We start from the raw sequence: 21243 nt of genomic DNA on the forward strand, positions 1-21243 counted from the left end.
TAGATAATGAGTTAGGCCAGAATCACACATGGAGCCGCACGCTCCGCTCCCGAGTGTTGGTGGCAGTGCCAGGTATTAAGATGCAAGACTCGTCTGAGTTTCTCGCATGTGTGATCCGGCCTTAAATAAAGACACACACACGAAATCTGCGTTAGGCCAGGGTCACACTTGCAAGAAACTCGCGCCTCAATATCGGGCACTGGCCCCGGCACTCGGGACCGGAATGTGCAGCTGCGTGTATTTCTATGCAGCTGAACGCTCTGGTCCAAGTGCCGGTGGCAGTGTCGGGTACTGCGGTGCGAGACTCGTGCAAGTTTCTCGCAAGTGTGATCCCGGCCTTAAATGCAATATGTTTAATTTAAAAATAAATGTAAAAAAATGGTGTAGACTCACGTGCAATTTTCTACACCAGAGAGGGAAAGCCAGCGACTGGGGGACCGATGTTTGTAGCCTGAGAAGGTGTTAATACCCATGGAGCTTCCCAGGCTATGAATATCAGCCCACAGATATATATTTAGCCTTTACTGGCTATTAAAATAGGGGGACCCCCCCAAAAAAAAATGACGTGGGGTCCCCCTATAATTTATAGCCAGAAAGGCTACGCAGACAGGCCATGGTTATTGGCCCCCACTGGCTACAAATACCAGCTCCCAGCCACCCCAGAAATGGCGCAACTCTAAGATGGGCCAATTCTGGCATTTAGCCTCTCTTCCCACTGCCCTGTAGCGGTGGCATATGGGGTAATAAGGGGTTAATGTCACCTTTGTAGGTGACATTAAGCCGGCTTAGTAATCGAGAGGCGTCAATAAGACACTTATCCATTACTAATCCTATAGTTGGTAAAGGGTTAATAAAACACACACACATGCAGAATAAAGTATTTTAATGAAATAAAACACCACACAGTTTTGCCATCTTTATTATACTGATAATCTAAGAGAAGCCATCGATCTGAAAAATGTAAATAAAAATAAACCAACAGTATACTCCCTGTGTCCGATGCTGTCCTTAATAACGAGTGTCCCACGATGAGTCCAGCTCTGCTACATCTGGATACCGGACATCCAGACATAGCAGATCTTGTAGATGACCACCAGAGATAACTCTCCGGCGATTACCTACACTCTAGCACTCGTGGTCAGCTGACCGTGAGAACTAGCTTAGGGTGACCGGAAATAACCCCCGGTCACGTGCACGTTCTCTCGGTAAGCTAAGTTATTGCGAGAACTGCAGTGGATGCGGACTTCCGGCATGTGACAGGTAAGAGATTATTTAAATTAGTAGACATACATAATAAGCTGCGTTTACACAGTTACTACACATGTGACTAATAATGAGATGCGGTTTTACCGCATCTAATGATAGTCTATGGGAAATTTGCGGAGCATCGCTGCATTGTAAACAGACATGCTGTGTTCTGGAAAGACGCGCCGCATGTCCATTTATGCAGGTCTGCTGCCTGCGTCTTTTAACGCATAGTGGAGATGGGATTTCAGGAAATCCCCTCCACTATGCGGTTACATCTGGATGCTGTTTGACACTGCGGCTGAACGCAGGGTCAAACATGCAGCGTTTCCTGATCCTGGAAACATATCAATATAGATACTTCAAAGTGACTTCAAATGTGATGTGGTCCCTAAAAAAAAAATGGTGTTGTAAAAATGAGAAATCGAGGTTCAACTTTTAACCCTTATAACTTCCTAACAAAAAAAATTTTGTTTCCAAAATTTTGCTGATGTAAAGTAGACATGTGAGAAATGTTACTTATTAAGTATTTTGTGTGACATATTTCTTTGTTTTAAGGGCATACAAATTCAAAGTTTGAAAATTGCAAAATTTTCACCAAATTTTCGTTTTTCGCTATATCGAAGAAATTTTACCACTAACGTGAAGTACAATATGTCACAAAAAAGATCTCAGAACCGCCAAGATCCGTTGAAGCGTTCCAGAGTTATTACCTCATAAATGGACAGTGGTCAGAATTGTAAAAATTGGCCTGGTCATTAACATGCAAACCACCCTTGGGGTAAAGGGGTTAAAGGAAAAACTAAATCCAAAACACTCCATGTGAACATATGCTAAAGGGGAGGTATAATTTGTTTTTTTCAATTTTTATTTTGTGTTGTATACATGTAATTATGAAGGTAAAATGTTTCTTAGCATTTTTCCATTTAAAAAAGAAATTTAGGTTTGGTTTTGTAGGTCTTCTTATAAATCCGTAAAACCGGCGAAATAGTCTGACAGCATTATTCCCAGATACCATATGTGAGCCTGAAATGCATGTAGGCATCTTCTCCATGCTGTTCCCATTTAGTTTAGCACTTTCCTATCCATTTCAGCTTTTTCTCAGGCCCCCAGACTTGTTTGTTGGGTCCAGCAGAAAAATATTCTGCTTTCCCATTAACTTGCACTGGATTCGTTATTCATACAAATATATGGATACTAGAAATTATTCGTGCCAATTTTCCCATATCCGAATATTTCACTATTCGCTCATCATTAGTTAAAAGAAATCGGTCACATTGCAGTTTGATCTGTGGACAACATGGTATAGGGAAGGAGAAGCTGAGCAGAAATGATAAACTGAATATTTTCCAATAAATCTCCATAACTTGTATTTTATTCATTGAAATCTCTGGTGTTTGTGTGAGTCACTGTGTGGTCCCACAGTTGAATAATAGCTATCCCCCTAGATGTCTATTCATACAAACACCATGAATTTCAATGAATAAAATAAGTTTTACTGCTTTCTCCCTCCCTGCCAATAGCGCACTTTGGGCCCGATTTATTTACCGTTCCAAATTAAATTTTTCATGAGTGGCACATCTGAACCCTCAAAAAAAGATTTCCATTGGGGGCTAAGCACTTATAAAACCATATCAGTGTTTAAAGGTGTACAAATGTGCCGACAGGTTGTACAATGTTCTATATTCAGGAGTGCATGGCTCCTCTGGCATCTGCTTGTTGGGGAGTAATGCACTACTGAAGACTGACAATGCTGCTACCAGAGGTAACGTTGTCTCTGCAGCATCTGAGGAGTGCAAGAGACACTAAAGATGGCCAAATCCAGCAATCTGGAAGCTTCAGAGCTGCTCTTATGCAGGTATCACAAACATGCACAACACATTTCGCACTCCAGGCCACCAGGGGGAGCTCTGCTCCTATTTATTAGGGCACTCCTCACACTTTGGTAAAACTGGTTGCCTGGGGAGGAAGTTAGACAGTTGCTGGCTGAGCTTCGCTCAGGTAGTTGGTCCCTGACAGGGGTGGGATCCTGTCAGAGATCGAGACTGAAGGACACGGAGCTGTGCATGCCCTGATAGCTGCAGCTTCCAGAAAGAGACACTGAAGGAGAACTGTATTGTAGAGAGGGTGAAGAAGTCATAGCAAAGGAGTGGATATCAAGGGAGAACAGCCCTACACAGGCTGCCTCTTTCTGAGGCACAGGATCCCGGTACCCGGGAACACCAAGGGAGCAACGATCCTTTATGCCTTGCTCCAGAGACCGGCAGGACAGCTAATTTCACGTTACCTGTCCGCCCCTAAACCCAGGAGGCAAGGTGGCACCCCTTAGAGGCTGGGGCATGATAGAGTCCCTGTAAAACGCCTCAAGCCAACGGTCATACAGGTTTGTCCTATCCATCTGGGGGACCGAGAGAGAGACATAACATCTCTAACATCTTCAACAGTTGTGAGGACCTTATCAGAAGCTTAGCAGTAAGGGACTACAACACCACGGCACTAGAGGAAGGCTACTGATTTCTATCTGGACAAGGGGACTGTGGTTTTGCCTCCAAACCGGCCAGACACTGCCTGCCCTGTGGTCTGGTGCCCTGGACTGTGGATGCTGAAGCCTTCAGTAAAAGGTAAAGATACTGCAACCTTGTGTCCTCATTCTTCACCGCGCCTCTCACCATCCACACACTGGGAAGCCCCGTGGATATACTTCACCTGTGGGTAGGTGTACCATCTAGCTGCCATAACATCACCCCAGCGGACCCCCTTAAAGCAGCATCGGTCAACCTGACTGAATACCACAGGTGGCATCATGAACATTCTCCTTAAAGACCTTTCCCTTTTTCAACGGATGTCCCAGGGCCATGGACCGGGTCAGCCACTGTGACATCCCCCCGTGAACTGAAGGACCTGGTACCGAGTACCCCGCTGCCCTTGGGAGCGCTCCACTTACACGTTCTACACCAAAGAGCCTGGAAAAGAGTACTATTTGCCTAGGAAACTATGTCTTATACTCTGCAGAACTAGCCGATAACCTTCGGAATGAGCAGTAAAGTATACATTTAACCCTTTAGCGACCGCCGATACGCCTTTTAACGCCGGCCGCTAAGGGTACTTAAACCACAGCGCCGTTAATTAACGGCGCTGTGGAAAAAGTCCATAGCGCCCCCCAGAGGCCGATTTTCTCCGGGGTCTCGGCTGCCGAGGGTAGCTGAGACCCCAGAGAACATGATTCGGGGTTTTTTTAACCCACCCCGCATTTGCGATCGCCGGTAATTAACCGTTTACCGGCGATCGCAAAAAAAAAAAAGCGATCTCTTTTTAATTTCTCTGTCCTCCGATGTGATCGCACATCGGAGGACAGAGAAAAGGGGTCCCAGGTGGCCCCCCAATACTCACCTAGCTCCCCCGATGCTCCTCGTGTCTCCCGGTGGGCGCCGCCATCTTCAAAATGGCGGGCGCATGCGCAGTGCGCCCGCCGGCCGGCACCGGGAGAATCTTTGGGGTCTCGGCTGCCGGGGGTAGCCGATACCCCAAAGAGCATGATCGGGGTCGGTATTACCGACCCCTGTTTTGCGATCGCCGGTAATTAACTGTTTACCGGCGACCGCAAAAAAAAACAAAAAAAACTAAAGTGTAATTCTCTGTCCTCTGATGTGATCGCACATCAGAGGACAGAGAAATAGGGGGATTCGGGGACCCTAGCATACTCACCTAGGTCCCTGGATCCTCTTGCTGCTCCTCCTGGCCGCCGGCACAAGAACATGGCGGACGCATTCCCAGTGCGCCCGCCATCTGTCTCCATCTGCCGGCCGGCAGGAGAACAGCAGTTGGGGCTAAAATTAGGGTTAGGGGTAGGGTTAGGGGTAGGGTTAGGGGTAGGGTTAGGATTAGGGCTAGGGTTGAGGCTAAATTTAGGGTTAGGGTTGGGGCTAAATTTAGGGTTAGGGTTGGGGCTAAACTTAGGGTTAGGCTTCTTTCACACTTACGTCGGTACGGGGCCGTCGCAATGCGTCGACCCGACATACCGACGCACGTTGTGAAAATTGTGCACAACGTGGGCAGCAGCTGTAGTTTTTCAACGCATCCGCTGCCCAATCTATGTCCTGGGGAGGAGGGGGAGGAGTTACGGCCACGCATGCGCGGTCAGAAATGGCGGATGCGACGTACAAAAAAACGTTTCATTGAACGTTTTTTTGTGCCGACGCTCCGCCAAAACACAACTGATCCAGTGCACGACGGACGCGACGTGTGGCCATCCGTCACGATCCGTCGGCAATACAAGTCTATGGGCAAAAAACGCATCCTGTGGGCACATTTGCAGGATCCGTTTCTTGTCCAAAACGACGGATTGCGACGGAATGCCAAACGACGCAAGTGTGAAAGTAGCCTTAGGGCTAGGGTTAGGGTTGGGGCTAAAGTTAGGGCTAGGGTTGGGGCTAAAGTTAGGGTTAGAGCTGGGATTAGGGTTAGGGTTTGGATTAGGGTTGGTATTAGGGTTAGGGTTGGCATTAGGGTTACGCTTGGGATTAGGGTTAGGTTTGGGATTAGGGTTAAGGTTAGGGTTGTGATTAGGGGTGTATTGGGATTAGGGTTAGGTTTGAGGTTAGGGTTGAGATTAGGATTAGGGGTGTGTTGGATTTAGGGTTTTGATTAGGGTTATGGTTAGGGTTGACATTAGGGTTGTTTTGGGGTAAGGGTTGTGATTATGGTTAGGGTTAGTGATTAGCATTATGGATCAGGTTGGGATTAGGGTTAGGGGTGTGTTGGGGTTAGGGTTGGAGCTAGAATTGGGGGGTTTCCACTGTTTAGGTACATCAGGGGGTCTCCAAACACGACAGCCAATTTTGCGCTCAAAAAGTCAAATGGTGCTCCCTCCCTTCTGAGCTCTGCCGTGCGCCCAAACAGTGGGTTACCCCCACATATGGGGCATCAGCGTACTCGGGATAAATTGGACAACAACTATTGCAGTCCAATTTCTCTTGTTACCCTTGTGAAAATAAAAACTTCGGGGCTACAATATCTTTTTTGTGGAAAAAAAAATATTTTTTATTTTCACGACTCTGCATTCTAAACTTCTGTGAAGCACTTGGGCATTCAAAGTTCTCACCACACATCTAGATAAGTTCCTTGGGGGGTCTAGTTTCCAAAATGGGGTCACTTGTGGGGGGTTACTACAGTTTAGGTACATCAGGGGCTCTGCAATCGCAACATAATGCCCACAGACCATTCTATCAAAGTCTGCATTCCAAAAAGGCGCTCCTTCCCTTCCGAGCTCTGCCGTGCGCCCAAACAGTGGTTTACCCCCACATATGGCGCATCAGCGTACTCGGGATAAATTGGACAACAACTATTGCAGTCCAATTTCTCTTGTTACCCTTGTGAAAATAAAAACTTGGGGGCTACAATATCTTTTTTGTGGAAAAAAAAAATATTTTTTATTTTCACGACTCTGCATTCTAAACTTCTGTGAAGCACTTGGGCATTCAAAGTTCTCACCACACATCTAGATAAGTTCCTTGGGGGGTCTAGTTTCCAAAATGGGGTCACTTGTGTAGGGTTTCTACTGGTTAGGTACATCAGGGGCTCTGCAAACGCAACATAATACCCGCAGACCATTCTATCAAAGTCTGCAATCCAAAACGGCGCTCCTTCCTTCCGAGCTCTGCCGTGCGCCCAAACAGTGGTTTACCCCCACATATGGGGTACCAGCATACTCAGGGCACATTGGACAACAACTTTTGGGGTCCAATTTCTCCTGTACCCTTGGGAAAATACAAAACTGGGGGCTAAAAATAATTTTTGTGGAAAATTTTTTTTTATTTTCACAGCTCTGCGATATAAACTGTAGTGAAACACTTGGGGGTTCAAAGTTCTCACAACACATCTCGATAAGTTCCTTGAGGGGTCTAGTTTCCAAAATGGGGTCACTTGTGGGGGATTTCTACTGTTTAGGCACATCAGGGGCTCTCCAAACGCGACATGGCGTCCGATCTCAATTCCAGCCAATTCTACATTGAAAAAGTAAAACGGCACTCTTTCTCTTCCAAGCTCTGCGGTGCGCCCAAACAGTGGTTTACCCCCACATATTGGGTATCGACGTACTCAGGAGAAATTGCACAACAACTTTAGTGGTCTAATTTCTCCTGTTACCCTTGTGAAAATAAAAATTTGTGGGCAAAAAGATCATTTTTGTAGAAAAAATGCGATTTTTTTTTTCACGGCTCTACGTTATAAACTTCTGTGAAGCACATGGGGGTTCAAAGTGCTCGCCACACATCTAGATAAGTTCCTTAAGGGGTCTAGTTTCCAAAATGGTGTCACTTGTGGGGGGTTTCCACTGTTTAGGCACATCAGGGGCTCTCCAAACGTGACATGGCGTCCGATCTCAATTCCAGCCAATTCTGCATTGAAAAAGTCAAACGGCGCTCCTTCACTTCTAAGTTCTGCGGTGCGCCCAAACAGTGGTTTACCCCCACATATGGCGCATCAGCGTACTCGGGATAAATTGGACAACAACTATTGCAGTCCAATTTCTCCTGTTACCCTTGTGAAAATAAAAACTTGGGGGCTACAATATCTTTTTTGTGGAAAAAAAAAATATTTTTTATTTTCACGACTCTGCATTCCAAACTTCTGTGAAGCACTTGGGCATTCAAAGTTCTCACCACACATCTAGATAAGTTCCTTGGGGGGTCTAGTTTCCAAAATGGGGTCACTTGTGGAGGGTTTCTACTGGTTAGGTACATCAGGGGCTCTCCAAACGCGACATGGCGTCCGATCTCAATTCCAGCCAATTCTGCATTGAAAAAGTCAAACGGCGCTCCTTCACTTCTAAGTTCTGCGGTGCGCCCTAACAGTGGTTTACCCCCACATATGGGGTATTGGCGTATTCAGGAGAAATTGCATAACAAAATTTATGGTTACATTTCTGTTTTTACACTTGTGAAAATAAAAAAAATGGTTCTGAATTAAGATGTTTGCAAAAAAAAGTTAAATGTTCATTTTTTCCTTCCACATTGTTTCAGTTCCTGTGAAGCACGTAAAGGGTTAATAAACTTCTTGAATGTGGTTTTGAGAACCTTGAGGGGTGTAGTTTTTAGAATGGTGTCACACTTCATTATTTTCTATCATATAGACCCCTCAAAATGACTTCAAATGTGATGTGGTCCCTAAAAAAAAATGGTGTTGTAAAAATGAGAAATTGCTGGTCAACTTTTAACCCTTATAACTCCCTAACAAAAAAAATTTTGTTTCCAAAATTGTGCTGATGTAAAGTAGACATGTGGGAAATGTTATTTATTAACTATTTTTCGTGACATATCTCTCTGATTTAAGGGCATAAAAATACAAAGTTTGAAAATTGCAAAATTTTAAAAATTTTCACCATATTTCCGTTTTTTTCATAAATAATCGCAAGTAATATCGAAGAAATGTTACCACTACCATGAAGTACAATATGTCACGAAAAAACAATCTCAGAATCAGCAGGATCAGTTGAAGCGTTCCAGAGTTATAACCTCATAAAGTGACAGTGGTCAGAATTGCAAAAATTGGCCTGGTCATTAAGTACCAAATTGGCTCTGTCACTAAGGGGTTAAAAATCCTTCTGCTCTTGAGAACAGGGAGGATTTTAAGTAGGTAAATTGCAAAGTTGATTGTTTTTACAAGCACTTTGCCATTTTACGCATATCAGAAGTTCAGACAACACCCTTAAAACATATTAAGTGTGTCATATCCATTCAGAGGTACTACTGATTTATGCAAGCAATATGAACAATCATAGGTAGAAAGAAGAATAAAGATGTTAGGAGTTTACTTGAGGTGTGTTCTGTATGATGCATTGATATATATGATGTATTCTGTAGGTATAATGTATAATAAAACATTTGCCGTATAGTGATTACTCATTGCAGGATGAATTACTTTGGTTTAGAATAGTGGCATTACAATACTATGGATCTGACTCATCAAACATCATTCTGGCTTAAAATTGTTAGAAATATTGCACAAGCCATGAAAATGGTTCACCTTACTGCAGCACACTCTTCATGGAGACTGTACAAAGCATCAATCCTGATGAATTTTGGCCTAAGTGCGCTCTATGTACAACCATTAGCAACCTACAACAAGCTCTGACAGCTGTTTGGGTTGTTGGAAATTGTAGATTCACAAGTTGAGTGAATGGGTTTCTAACCCGTGCAGCAGTCCACAAGTATTGCAAAAAGTTAGATGACATCCAAAACTTTAAAGGAAACCTGTCACATTCACCAAGGACCTCCAGCTGCCATCTATAGTCCATAATTCTGCATCATAATCAAGTGTGTGATGTTCCAAAACTCTAAGAGAATTAAAACCCCTTTAATATCACACTCATGGAATACTCCTTAGCCAGGACTTGGCCAGTGGAGCGTCTATTCTCTCAGATCTAAAATGTTGTAATCACACCCCACTATGGCACAATTACCATCTCCTTCAGGGTCCCCCATCATAGCTTAAGGAGATCCTGCACGGGTGAATCACGTCCAGCAGTGAAGCCATGGTGGGGAATAGCGAAGGAGAAGTCCATCAGGTTTGCATTCATATTTTCAGTTACATCTTCAAGGGAAAAAACTTTCCCTATTTCATTATCAGGAAAAGGTAACATAGTAACACAGTTATTAAGGTTGAAGGAAGTCTTTAAATCCATCTTGTTCAACCCATTTCCTAACCTAACATGCCCTAACATGTTGATCCAGAGGAAGGCAAAAAAAAACCCATGTGGCAAACAGTAAGCTCTACATTGAGAAAACAAATTCCTTCTCGACTCCACATACGGCAATCAGACTAGTTCCCTGGATCAACGTCCTATCAAGGAATCTAGTATATATACCCTGTAACATTATACTTTTCCAGAAAGGTATCCAGTCCCCTCTTAAATTTAAGTAATGAATCACTCATTACAACATCATACGGCAGAGAGTTCCATAGTCTCACTGCTCTTACAGTAAAAAATCTGTGACTATGATTAAACCTTCTTTCCTCCAGACGTAGAGGATGCCCCCATCTCAGGTTTATGAGTAAAAAGATCAGTAGAAAGGTCTCTGTACTGTCCACTCATATATTCATACATTAACCCCTTTACCCCCAAGGGTGGTTTGCACGTTAATGACCGGGTCAATTTTTACAATTCTGACCACTGTCCCTTTATGAGGTTATAACTCTGGAACGCTTCAATGGATCCCGGTGATTCTGACACTGTTTTATCGTGACATATTTTACTTCATGATAGTGGTAAAATGTCTTTGATAGTACCTGCGTTTATTTGTGAAACAAAACTGAAATTTGGCAAAAATGTACAAAACTTCGCAATTTTCCAACTTTGAATTTTTATGCAATTAAATCACAGAGATATGTCACATAAAATACTTAATAAGTAACATTTCCCACATGTCTACTTTACATCAGCACAATTTTGGAGCCAACATTTTTTTTTGTTAGGGAGTTATAACGGTTAAAATTTGATGAGCAATTTCTCATTTTTACAACACCATTTTTTTTTAGGGACCACATCTCATTTGAAGCCATTTTGAGGGGTCTATATGATAGGAAATAACCAAGTGTGACACCATTCTAAAAACTGCACCCCTCAAGGTGCTCAAAACCACATTCAAGAAGTTTATTAACCCTTTAGGTGTTTCACAGGAATTTTTGGAATGTTTAAATAAAAATGAACATTTAACTTTTTTTCACAAAAAATTTAACTCAGCTCCAATTTGTTTTATTTTCCCAAGGGTAACAGGAGAAAATGGACCACAAAAGTTATTGTACAATTTGTCCTGAGTACGCTGATACCCCATATATGGGGGTAAACCACTGTTTGGGCGCATGGGAGAGCTCGAAAAGGAAGGAGCGCAGTTTGACTTGTCAATGCACAATTTACAGGAATTGAGATGGGACGCCATGTTGCGTTTGGAGAGCCCACTGATGTGCCTAAACATTGAAACCCCCCACAAGTGACACCATTTTGGAAAGTAGACCCCTAAGGAACTTATCTAGATGTGTGGTGAGCACTTTGACCCACCAAGTGCTTCACAGAAGTTTGTAATGCTGAGCCGTAAAAATAAAAAATCATATTTTTTCACAAAAATTATCTTTTCGCCCCTAATTTTTTATTTTCCCAAGGGTCAGAGAAGAAATTGGACCCCAAAGTTGTTGTACAATTTGTCCTGAGTATGCTGATACCCCATATGTGGGGGTAAACCACTGGGCGCATGGCAGAGCTCGGAAGGGAAGGAGCGCCATTTGACTTTTCAATGCAAAATTGACTGGAATTGAGATGGGACGCCATGTTGCGTTTAGAGAGCCACTGATGTGCCTAAACATTGAAACCCCCCACATGTGACACCATTTTGGAAAGTAGACCCCCTAAGGAACTCATCTAGATGTATTGTGAGAGCTTTGAACCCCCAAGTGTTTCACTAGTTTATAATGCAGTGCCGTGAAAATAAAAAATCTTTTTTCCCACAAAAATTATTTTTTAGCCCCCAGTTTTGTATTTTTCCAAGGATAACAGTTGAAATTGGACCCCAAAAGTTGTTGTCCAATTTGTCCTGAGTACGCTGATACCCCATATGTGGGGGTGAACCACCGTTTGAGAGCATGACATAGCTCGGAAGGGAAGGAGCGCCATTTGGAATGCTGACTTAGATGGAATGGTCTGCAGGCATCACATTGTGTTTGCAGAGCCCCTAATGTACCTAAACAGTAGAAACCCCCCACAAGTGACCCCATATTGGAAACTAGACCCCTCAAGGAACTTATCGAGATGTGTTGTGAGAACTTTGAACCCCCAAGTGTTTCACTACAGTTTAGAACGCAGAGCTGTGAAAATAAAAACATTTTTTCCACAAAAATTATTTTTAGCCCCCAGTTTTGTATTTTCCCAAGGGTACAGGAGAAATTGGACCCCAAAAGTTGTTGTCCAATGTGTCCTGAGTACGCTGATACCCCATATGTTGGGGTAAACCCCTGTTTGGGTGCACGGGAGGGCTCGGAAGGGAAGGAGCACTGTTTTACTTTTTCAACGCAGAATTGGCTGGAATTGGGATCGGACGCCATGTCGTGTTTGGAGAGCCCCTGATGTGCCTAAACAGTGGAAACCCCCCAATTATAACTGAAACCCTAACCCAAACACACCCCTAACCCTAATCCCAACGGTAACCCTAACCCTGACACACCCTTAACCCTAATCCCAACCCTATTCCCAACCGTAAATGTAATCCAAACCCTAACTTTAGCCCCAACCCTAACTGTAGCCTTAACCCTAGCCCCAACCCGAGCCCTAACACTAATGGGAAAATGGAAATACTTTTTTAATTTTTCCCTAACTAAGGGGGTGATGAAGGGGGGTTTGATTTACTTTTATAGCGGGTTTTTTAGAGAATTTTTATGATTGGCAGCAGTCACACTAAAAGACGCTTTTTATTGCAAAAAATATTTTTTGCGTTACCATATTTTGAGAGCTATAATTTTTCCATATTTGGATCCACAGTCAGGTGAAGTCTTGTTTTTTGCGTGACGATTTGTCATTTCTATTGGTAACATTTTCGGGCACGTGACGTTTTTTGATCGCTTTTTATTCCGATTTTTGTGAAGCAGAATGAACAAAAACCAGCTATTCATAAATTTCTTTTGGGGGGAGGTGTTTATACCGTTTCGCGTTTGGTAAAATGGATAAAGCAGTTTTATTCTTTGAGTCAGTATGATTACAGCGATACCTCAAATATATCTTTTTTTATGTTTTGGCGCTTTTATACGATAAAAACTATTTTATAGAAAAAAAATTATTTTTGCAACGCTTTATTCTGAGGACTATAACTTTTTTATTTTTTCTTTGATGACGCTATTTAGCGGCTCATTTTTTGCGGGACAAGATGAAGTTTTCAGCGGTACCATAGTTATTTATATCCATCTTTTTGATCGCGTGTTATTCCACTTTTTGTTTGGCGGTATGATAATAAAGCGTTGTTTTTTGCCTTTTTTTACAGTATTCACTGAAGGGGTTAACTAGTGGGACAGTTTTATAGGTCAGGTCGTTACGGACGCGGCGATACTAAATATGTGTACGTTTGTTTTTTTTATTTAGATAAAGAAATGTATATATAGGAACAATATATAAAATATATAGATATATTTTTAGGAATTTTGTTTAATTTTTTTACACATGTGAATATTTTTTTTTTTACACTATAACATTGCCTCGGGGGGGGGGGGGAAGCATCATGTTATAGTATAAGATCGCTGATCTGACACTTTGCTGTGCACTGTGTCAGATCAGCGATCTGACGTGCACTCATGCAGGCATACCAGCGCTTGCTCTGAGCAGGCGCTGGTAAGCCACCTCCCTCCAGGACCTGGATACAGCCCCCGGCCATTTTGGACCCGGGCCTGCTGCAGGGAGGAGGTAAGAGACCCTCGCAGCAACGCAATCACATCGCGTTGCTCCAAGGGTCTCAGGGAAGCACGCAGGGAGCCCCCCCTCCCTGCGCGATGCTTCCTTATACTGCCAGAACACTGCGATCAGTTTGATCGCAGTGTGCCGGGTTAATGTGCCGGGGGCGGTCCGTGACCGCTCCTGGCACATAGTGCTGCGATAGTCAGCTGATATCCGGCCGCGCTCCCCCCGTGAGCATTGCAGATCGCATATGACATACTATCCCATCGGTGGTCATACGGACCCACCCCACCTCGACGGGATAGTACGTCTAATGTCAGAAAGGGGTTAAAATAAGATCACCCCTTAGCCTCCGTTTTTCCAAACGAAATAGCCCCAAGTGTAATAACCTATCTTGGTATTGCAGACCCCCCAGTCCTCTAATAACCTTGGTCGCTTTTCTCTGCACCCGCTCTAGTTCAGCTATGTCTTTCTTATACAGCGGAGACCAGAACTGTACACAGTATTCTAATTGTGGTCTAACTAGAGACTTATATAGAGGTAAAATTATGTTCTCCTCATGAGCATCTATGCCTCTTTTAATGCATCCCATTTTTTCTATTTGCCTTTGTAGCAGCTGCCTGATGCTGGCCACTAAATGTGAGTTTGTTGTCCACCTATACACTCAGGTCTTTTTCATTGACTGTTTTGCCCGCACATAATTATACATCTTATTTGCTCTACCCAGGTGCATGACCTTATATTTATCCCCATTAAAGCTCATTTGCCATTTATCAGCCCAAGATTCTAGTTTACATAAATCCTCCTGTAATATAAAATTGTCCTCCTCTGTATTGATTACCCTGCAGAGTTTAGTGTCATCTGCAAATATTGAAATTCTACTCTGTATGCCCTCTACAAGGCAATTCATAAATGTTAAAAAGAAGAGGGCCCAATACTGATCCCTGTGGTACCCCACTGCTAACCGCGACCCAGTCCGACTGCGCTCCATTAATAACCACCCTTTGCTTCCTATCCCTGAGCCAGCTCTTAACCCACTTACACATATTTTCCCCTACCCCCATTATTCTCATTTTATGTATCAACCTTTTGTGTGGCACCATATCAAAAGCTTCTGAAAAGTCTATATACACTACGTCCACTGGGTTCCCTTGGTCCAGTCCGGGACTCACCTCTTCATAGAAATTGATCAGATTAGTCTGACATGAACGGTCCCTTGTAAACCCATGTTGGTATTGGGTCATGAGGTTATTCCTCTTCAGATACTCCAGTATAGTATCCCTTAAAATGCCCTCCAGGATTTTACCCACAGTAGAGGTTAAGCTTATAGAGGAGATAAATGAAACACACAGAAATAGGTCATGAAGCCGTAGCAGAGAGGCAAAAAGAGTTTATGAAAATGTATATGGCATTTGTTCATATTTAAGATGTAATTGAATTGTAAAATTACAGAATATTTGTGTCATATATAAAATCAGAACACAGAGAGAACCATTACTTCCAGTAAGATCTGAAGCCGCCAATAGTTTACATCATTTTAGCTCCGACACCTGTTCTATTACGTCAGTGAGTTGTGTAACATGTAATCCCTTAAAACGTAGATTTATTAATATATATTAAAAATACCATTTCCCAGTGAGACAAAAAAAAAAATATAGAGTAAAAATATGCACCTATCCTGTCAGGTATCCCTACACTTCACTACTCTCCCTACCTACCAGTGGAGGTTGGCACCCTAATAGATCGATTTGGCGCCCCCACTCAACGGCGGCTGACCCCAACTTGCCCTATTAAGTGTCTAGCAAGCTACAGGTGGGAAAACAATAAGCTGTAGAAAGAGATGAAGGAAGGTCTGAAGAATTACGCTAAGGTGCACAAAAAAGGACAAAAATAAATAAATACCCCCAAAAGCTGTATAGCATAATGTAACAAAACTTCTTATGTGTGCTGCATACAAGCAAAACACTATCACATAAGAGCTAAACCCATAGTGTACTGGCTAAGCACACACAACATAGATGCAGGCGCCATGATGCTTAGACAAGCTTGTCTAAGCATCATGGCGCCTGCATCTATGTTTCTTTGGTTCTGATATCCCCTGCCTCCTGAGGAACCGTCTTTACGGGGAAACGCGTCGGGGCGATTACCTGACAGCTAAGTTGATTTGGGCTAATGTCCTCCTCTGGTTGTCTTGTATATCACATGTATTAATATGCTGAGACTGTATATGGTTGTAACGCTGATCTGTCTTTAGCCGGGTGTTCAGGGAAGGAATAGATTTTTCTAGTGTGTTTTGTGACAATTATACTGTCCTTTACGTTGGATATATATGGATGTTATGTCACATCACCCATTATTTACCCTGGCACCAGTGGCACATTTTTGCCTGAGGCTGTTATCAAGAAGGTCTGTCTTTAACAGTCTGATTGACATATATTGAACCAGGTTATTCTAAGGTTATTTTACCTACCCCGATTATTTTTGCTATTACGCTGGTACTTGTGACCCCTTGTAGTGCTGGCTGTATCTGTGCATTCTGGTTGTGTGTGCTTAGCCAGTACACTATGGGTTTAGCTCTTATGTGATAGTGTTTTGCTTGTATGCAGCACACATAAGAAGTTTTGTTACATTATGCTATACAGCTTTTGGGGGTATTTATTTATTTTTGTCCTTTTTTGTGCACCTTAGCGTAATTCTTCAGACCTTCCTTCATCTCTTTCTACAGCTTATTGTTTTCCCACCTGTAGCTTGCTAGACACTTAATAGGGCAAGTTGGGGTCAGCCGCCGTTGAGTGGGGGCGCCAAATCGATCTATTAGGGTGCCAACCTCCACTGGTAGGTAGGGAGAGTAGTGAAGTGTAGGGATACCTGACAGGATAGGTGCATATTTTTACTCTATATTTTTTTTTTTTGTCTCACTGGGAAATGGTATTTTTAATATATATTAATAAATCTACGTTTTAAGGGATTACATGTTACACAACTTATTATTTTCCCTAGGTTACATATTTTTTCTTTTGTACATTTAGTATTACGTCAGTGAGCTCAATATTTGAATAAAATTTCCCTGCTTAAGTATTTTCTGCCAGAAAATGGAGATCATGTCCACCTAATCTTACAGCGGAAGCAAGAGGATTGTAGCTTATGTGGGAACATTTCGACCATCTATTACACATCTAAATACGACTGGTCTGAGCTGTCCGTTTACACACCCCATTGTGTTAGAAATAGAAAATAGTAACATTTTATGTTATAAAGTTTTTCTCGTCTCAGTAAAAGAACCAACTCAAAGTAATAACGATGATTGCTAAAGAAAACAACAGAAAAAGAACCACTTACCAGGCCCAATAAATTCTCAAAATGGACCACTTAGGTTTATGGTCTCATTCAGACTTCCTTTATTTATTTTTTGAATGAGAAAAATGGATAGATTTTTTTTACCCATGTTTATTATTAATTGGATATCCAAATTTCTGATATTAAAAAAAAATCCAAGCTGTAGGCAGAGTCTTATCTTCCTGCTCTTAGTCAGAGAAACCAAGGAGAGACCTGTGCACTGGCCACCCGGAAGCACAAACATGTCCTCATCATAGAGAGACTGTTTGTGCTTCATGTGGGAAGGTCTTTCCTTGGTTTCTCTGACTAAGAGCAGGAAGATAAGATTCTGCCTATATTCCCGCCCCGAAGCACGGACATATTATTAATAGTGATGAGCGAATATACTCATTACTCGAGATTTCTCAAGCATGCTTGGGTGTCCTCCGAGTATTTATAGTGCTCGGAGATTTAGTTTTTCTTGCCGCAGCTGAATGATTTACATGTTAGCCAGCATAAGTACATGTGGGGATTCCCTAGCAACCAGGCAACCCCCACATGTACTTATGCTGACTAACAGATGTAAATCATTCAGCTGCACCAAGAAAAACAATCTCCGAGCACTAAAAAATACTCGGAGGACCCCCGAGCGTGCTCGGGAAATCTCGAGTAATGAGTATATTCGCTCATCACTAATTAACTGAAAACTAATAACACCGATTACACAAGGACTATGTGGTGAAATATGTGTGTGTATATATATATATATCTATATGTGTGTAGTGACATATGTAGGGATATATGTGTGACTAGTGATAATGTAACATCTGTCCTGAAGGCAAGTCGCACCTAGGTGTTAATAGGTACTCATATCTCACCAGGAGATCTAGCTAGAGCCAAGAAGAAGGTAACATTTGGCACTTCTTAGGTCTTGGAGGGGAGATGCTAATTGCGGCCTGAGGTGATCTATTCCTGAGAACCTTTTGTGGCCGTGGCCAAACAGCCCGCAATTATGATATTAACCTGAGGGGCCGGTCTAGAAACCTGACCTCAGACCAAAGTTATAAATTTAGGCTGCCGACAGAGAATTTTGTTCACATGTGAGGGCAGCCTGAGAAGCTGATGTGTTCCACCAACTCCATTCCACCCCCCCAGGGAGCAGAAAGCAACTACCAGTTAGATAATTTCTTTAAGTTTTCTCCTGTTTATTTTGATACTGTTTTGCATAAGTTGTATGTCTTTTTATTATCATATTTTTATACCTTTTCTTATTGTAAGCACTGACCCTTTTGTTATTAAAGTATAAAACTTTAACAAGTTGAACCTTGAATGTTCTAAAAGAATCCATAGCCTAAGGTGTGTGAGCCTTATGAGTGATACATATTTTTATTAGTATTATTATTTCTGGGACTCATCGCCCGTGTATTCGGTGAGTGGTGGCAGCACGTATGAGCGGGTGTGTGGCCTGGGTCGGTGTGTGATTTATGCTCCCATTACCACATAGGACAGAGGTTGAATGCTGGACTGAGAGTGGGGAGATAGATTAACCCTTGCACTCACAACCCCAAGTCAGTGTGAGAGCAGGCATGTGACGAATTAGTGACACCCCGGAGTAGGGATCTGTGACAGACTACAAGACAGATTTATTCATCCCAGGTATCATTTTATTCAGTATAACAGCGCCAACCTGACAGGGTCTGTAGTTTACTTAGAAAAATCCTGCTGACAGGTTCACTTTAAAGGAGTTGTCCAGTCTTAAACTACAATTCTGCAGACAATCTGTGACTGCAAACTTTTGAATCCTCACGACATGCACTGTGGGTTCTCTGATGCCAACGGGCATGTGACTGCAAGTATGCAATTTGTATACATGTGGTCATGTGCAACTAGACTTGCATAGCCTTGCTCAATGCAAGTGTATTGAGGAAGGATAGGCATGTCTAGTCTGTGTGTGGCTTGCATACTTGCAGTAACATGACAGCCTCTCCCAGAAAATCCTCACAACACACAGGGTGTGCAGCTTGAGGATTCACAAGCCTGCAGTCACAGACATATAATGACAACCCCTTTAAAAATTCAAGCCATTGATACATTTGGTGCATTAGTCAAAAAAAATCAGACATTACTTCTGCACCTGCTCTGATTAGCCCAGGTCTCTTGCTTTCCTGGTAATAAATTGAACTTACACATATGGGTCATAACCACACTCACTTTTCTGTGCACATTTCAAAACAAGTGATAAGAAGGCACAAATGTTTCTACAAACAAACTTTTTAGGGTTTAGTTTATCCAAAAACTGGCAAACAGATTAATTAAGTTGAGTCTTTGCATTTTTACACTCATAAGCATCTTGTTTGTCCCTGTAGTGTGCCACAGTCGAGCATTGTGATCCCTTGGAAGCTACAAATGTCATGCAATGTATAATTGCACAATATCGAAATGCACATGAAAACACGTGGAGCTACAGTGCCAGTGTGTCAGTCTATGTGTGATGTATTAAAGATACGTAGCATGAGAATCCATAGTGCTACCATGTGCATGAAGTCAATTTAGTGGTCTGATAGTGGCTTAAATCTGGGCGCATAAACAACTGAATAATACACTTAAGAACAGAAAGTTCTTTACTGAGTAATACAGAAAAAAAAAGTGTAAAGCTAATGACTGGTGGCGAGTACCAGCAAAATCCTAAAATATTTACTGTACATTTTTAGAAGAAGTATTTCTGTCTCTAATTATAAAATCATTTTCTTTCCTCAGAACACTTCCCCTACAGAGACATGAGCTGGTCTTTTCTACGAGACATACTGAGTGGCGTTAACAAATATTCTACTGGTATTGGAAGAATTTGGCTGTCCGTGGTCTTCATCTTCCGGCTCCTAGTCTATGTTGTTGCAGCAGAAAATGTTTGGAAAGATGAACAGAAGGAGTTTGAGTGCAACATCAAGCAACCCGGGTGCGAAAATGTCTGCTTTGACCATTTTTTCCCTATTTCTCAAGTTCGACTTTGGGCTCTACAGCTGATAATGGTGTCTACACCGTCCCTTCTTGTAGTACTTCACGTGGCCTATCGTGAAAGTCGAGAGAAGAGACACAACAAAAAGCTGTATGAGAACACTGGAAGCATGGATGGCGGTCTGTTTTGCACATATGTTATTAGCCTCCTATTCAAAACGGTGCTTGAGTTTGGATTTCTTATTCTATTTTATAAATTATATGGTGGGTTCAGTGTGCCACCACTAGTGAAGTGCGACATCGACCCTTGCCCAAACCTTGTAGATTGCTATATCTCTAAGCCTACAGAGAAGAAGATTTTCCTGTACTTTGTAGTAATTACATCAGGACTTTGTATTGTCCTCAACCTCTGTGAGCTTGTGTACCTCGTCTTCAAATACTTTTCTAAATGTTGTCTAAAACGGTATGCAGAAAAACTGAGCTCGGCACAGTGCGGCTGTAGAAACCAACCCCAAGGCATGGATCAGGGTATGACATTACAGCGATCCACCAGCAATTCTGCTGAATGAACTACAAACTCTAAGTCACCAGATTTTATACATATTATTATTATTTTCAAATATAGTGCTATAATATATAATATTGTGCAGATGAAAACATTACAAGCTATATGTTCTGATGATTCTGACTGAATGACTACATTTCACATTTTTGTAGTATAATAAATATTACATCCTAATTGAATTACTTGGATTGTCTCAATATCATCATATGCTTAAAATGTTTCTAATAGAAGGAATTTGTGGCTATAACCACGTTTTGTTTTTGTACTTCTCGAATTAAGTCGGAAGGTTCAGTATGTTGCTTCACAAAGCCATGATGTCATCACTGTACAGGCTTATATACCAGAGCCATGATGTCATCACTGTGCAGGCTTATATACCGGAGCTATAATGTCATCACTGTACAGGCTTATATACCAGAGCCATGATGTCATCACCGTACAGGCTTATATACCAGAGCCATGATGTCATCACAGTACAGGTTTATATACCGGAGCTATGATGTCATCACAGTGCAGGTTTATATACCGGAGCTATGATGTCATCACTGTGCAGGCTTATATACCGGAGCCATGATGTCATCACTGTGCAGGCTTATATACCAGAGCCATGATGTCATCACTGTGCAGGCTTATATACCGGAGCCATGATGTCATCACTATACAGGCTAATATACCGGAGCCATGATGTCATCACTATACAGGCTTATATACCGGAGCCATGATGTCATCACTATACAGG

At 42.3% G+C, this 21243-nt stretch overlaps 1 protein-coding gene across 2 annotated transcripts in view; it reads left to right on the forward strand.

Moving 5' to 3' along the window:
- Positions 1–20683, forward strand: part of GJB7 (gap junction protein beta 7) — a 60306-nt gene extending 39623 nt beyond the window's left edge. For both annotated transcript variants that reach the window (XM_069726394.1, XM_069726395.1), the window contains exon 2: positions 19745–20683. In XM_069726394.1, the coding sequence (XP_069582495.1) occupies positions 19745–20508 (764 nt within the window). In that variant the 3' untranslated portion in view covers positions 20509–20683. The remainder of the gene's footprint in view (positions 1–19744) is intronic.
- Positions 20684–21243: the final 560 nt, after the last annotated feature.

This window comes from Ranitomeya imitator, chromosome 5 (assembly GCF_032444005.1).
Source record: "Ranitomeya imitator isolate aRanImi1 chromosome 5, aRanImi1.pri, whole genome shotgun sequence".
In the NCBI taxonomy this organism is placed as follows: domain Eukaryota; kingdom Metazoa; phylum Chordata; class Amphibia; order Anura; family Dendrobatidae; genus Ranitomeya; species Ranitomeya imitator.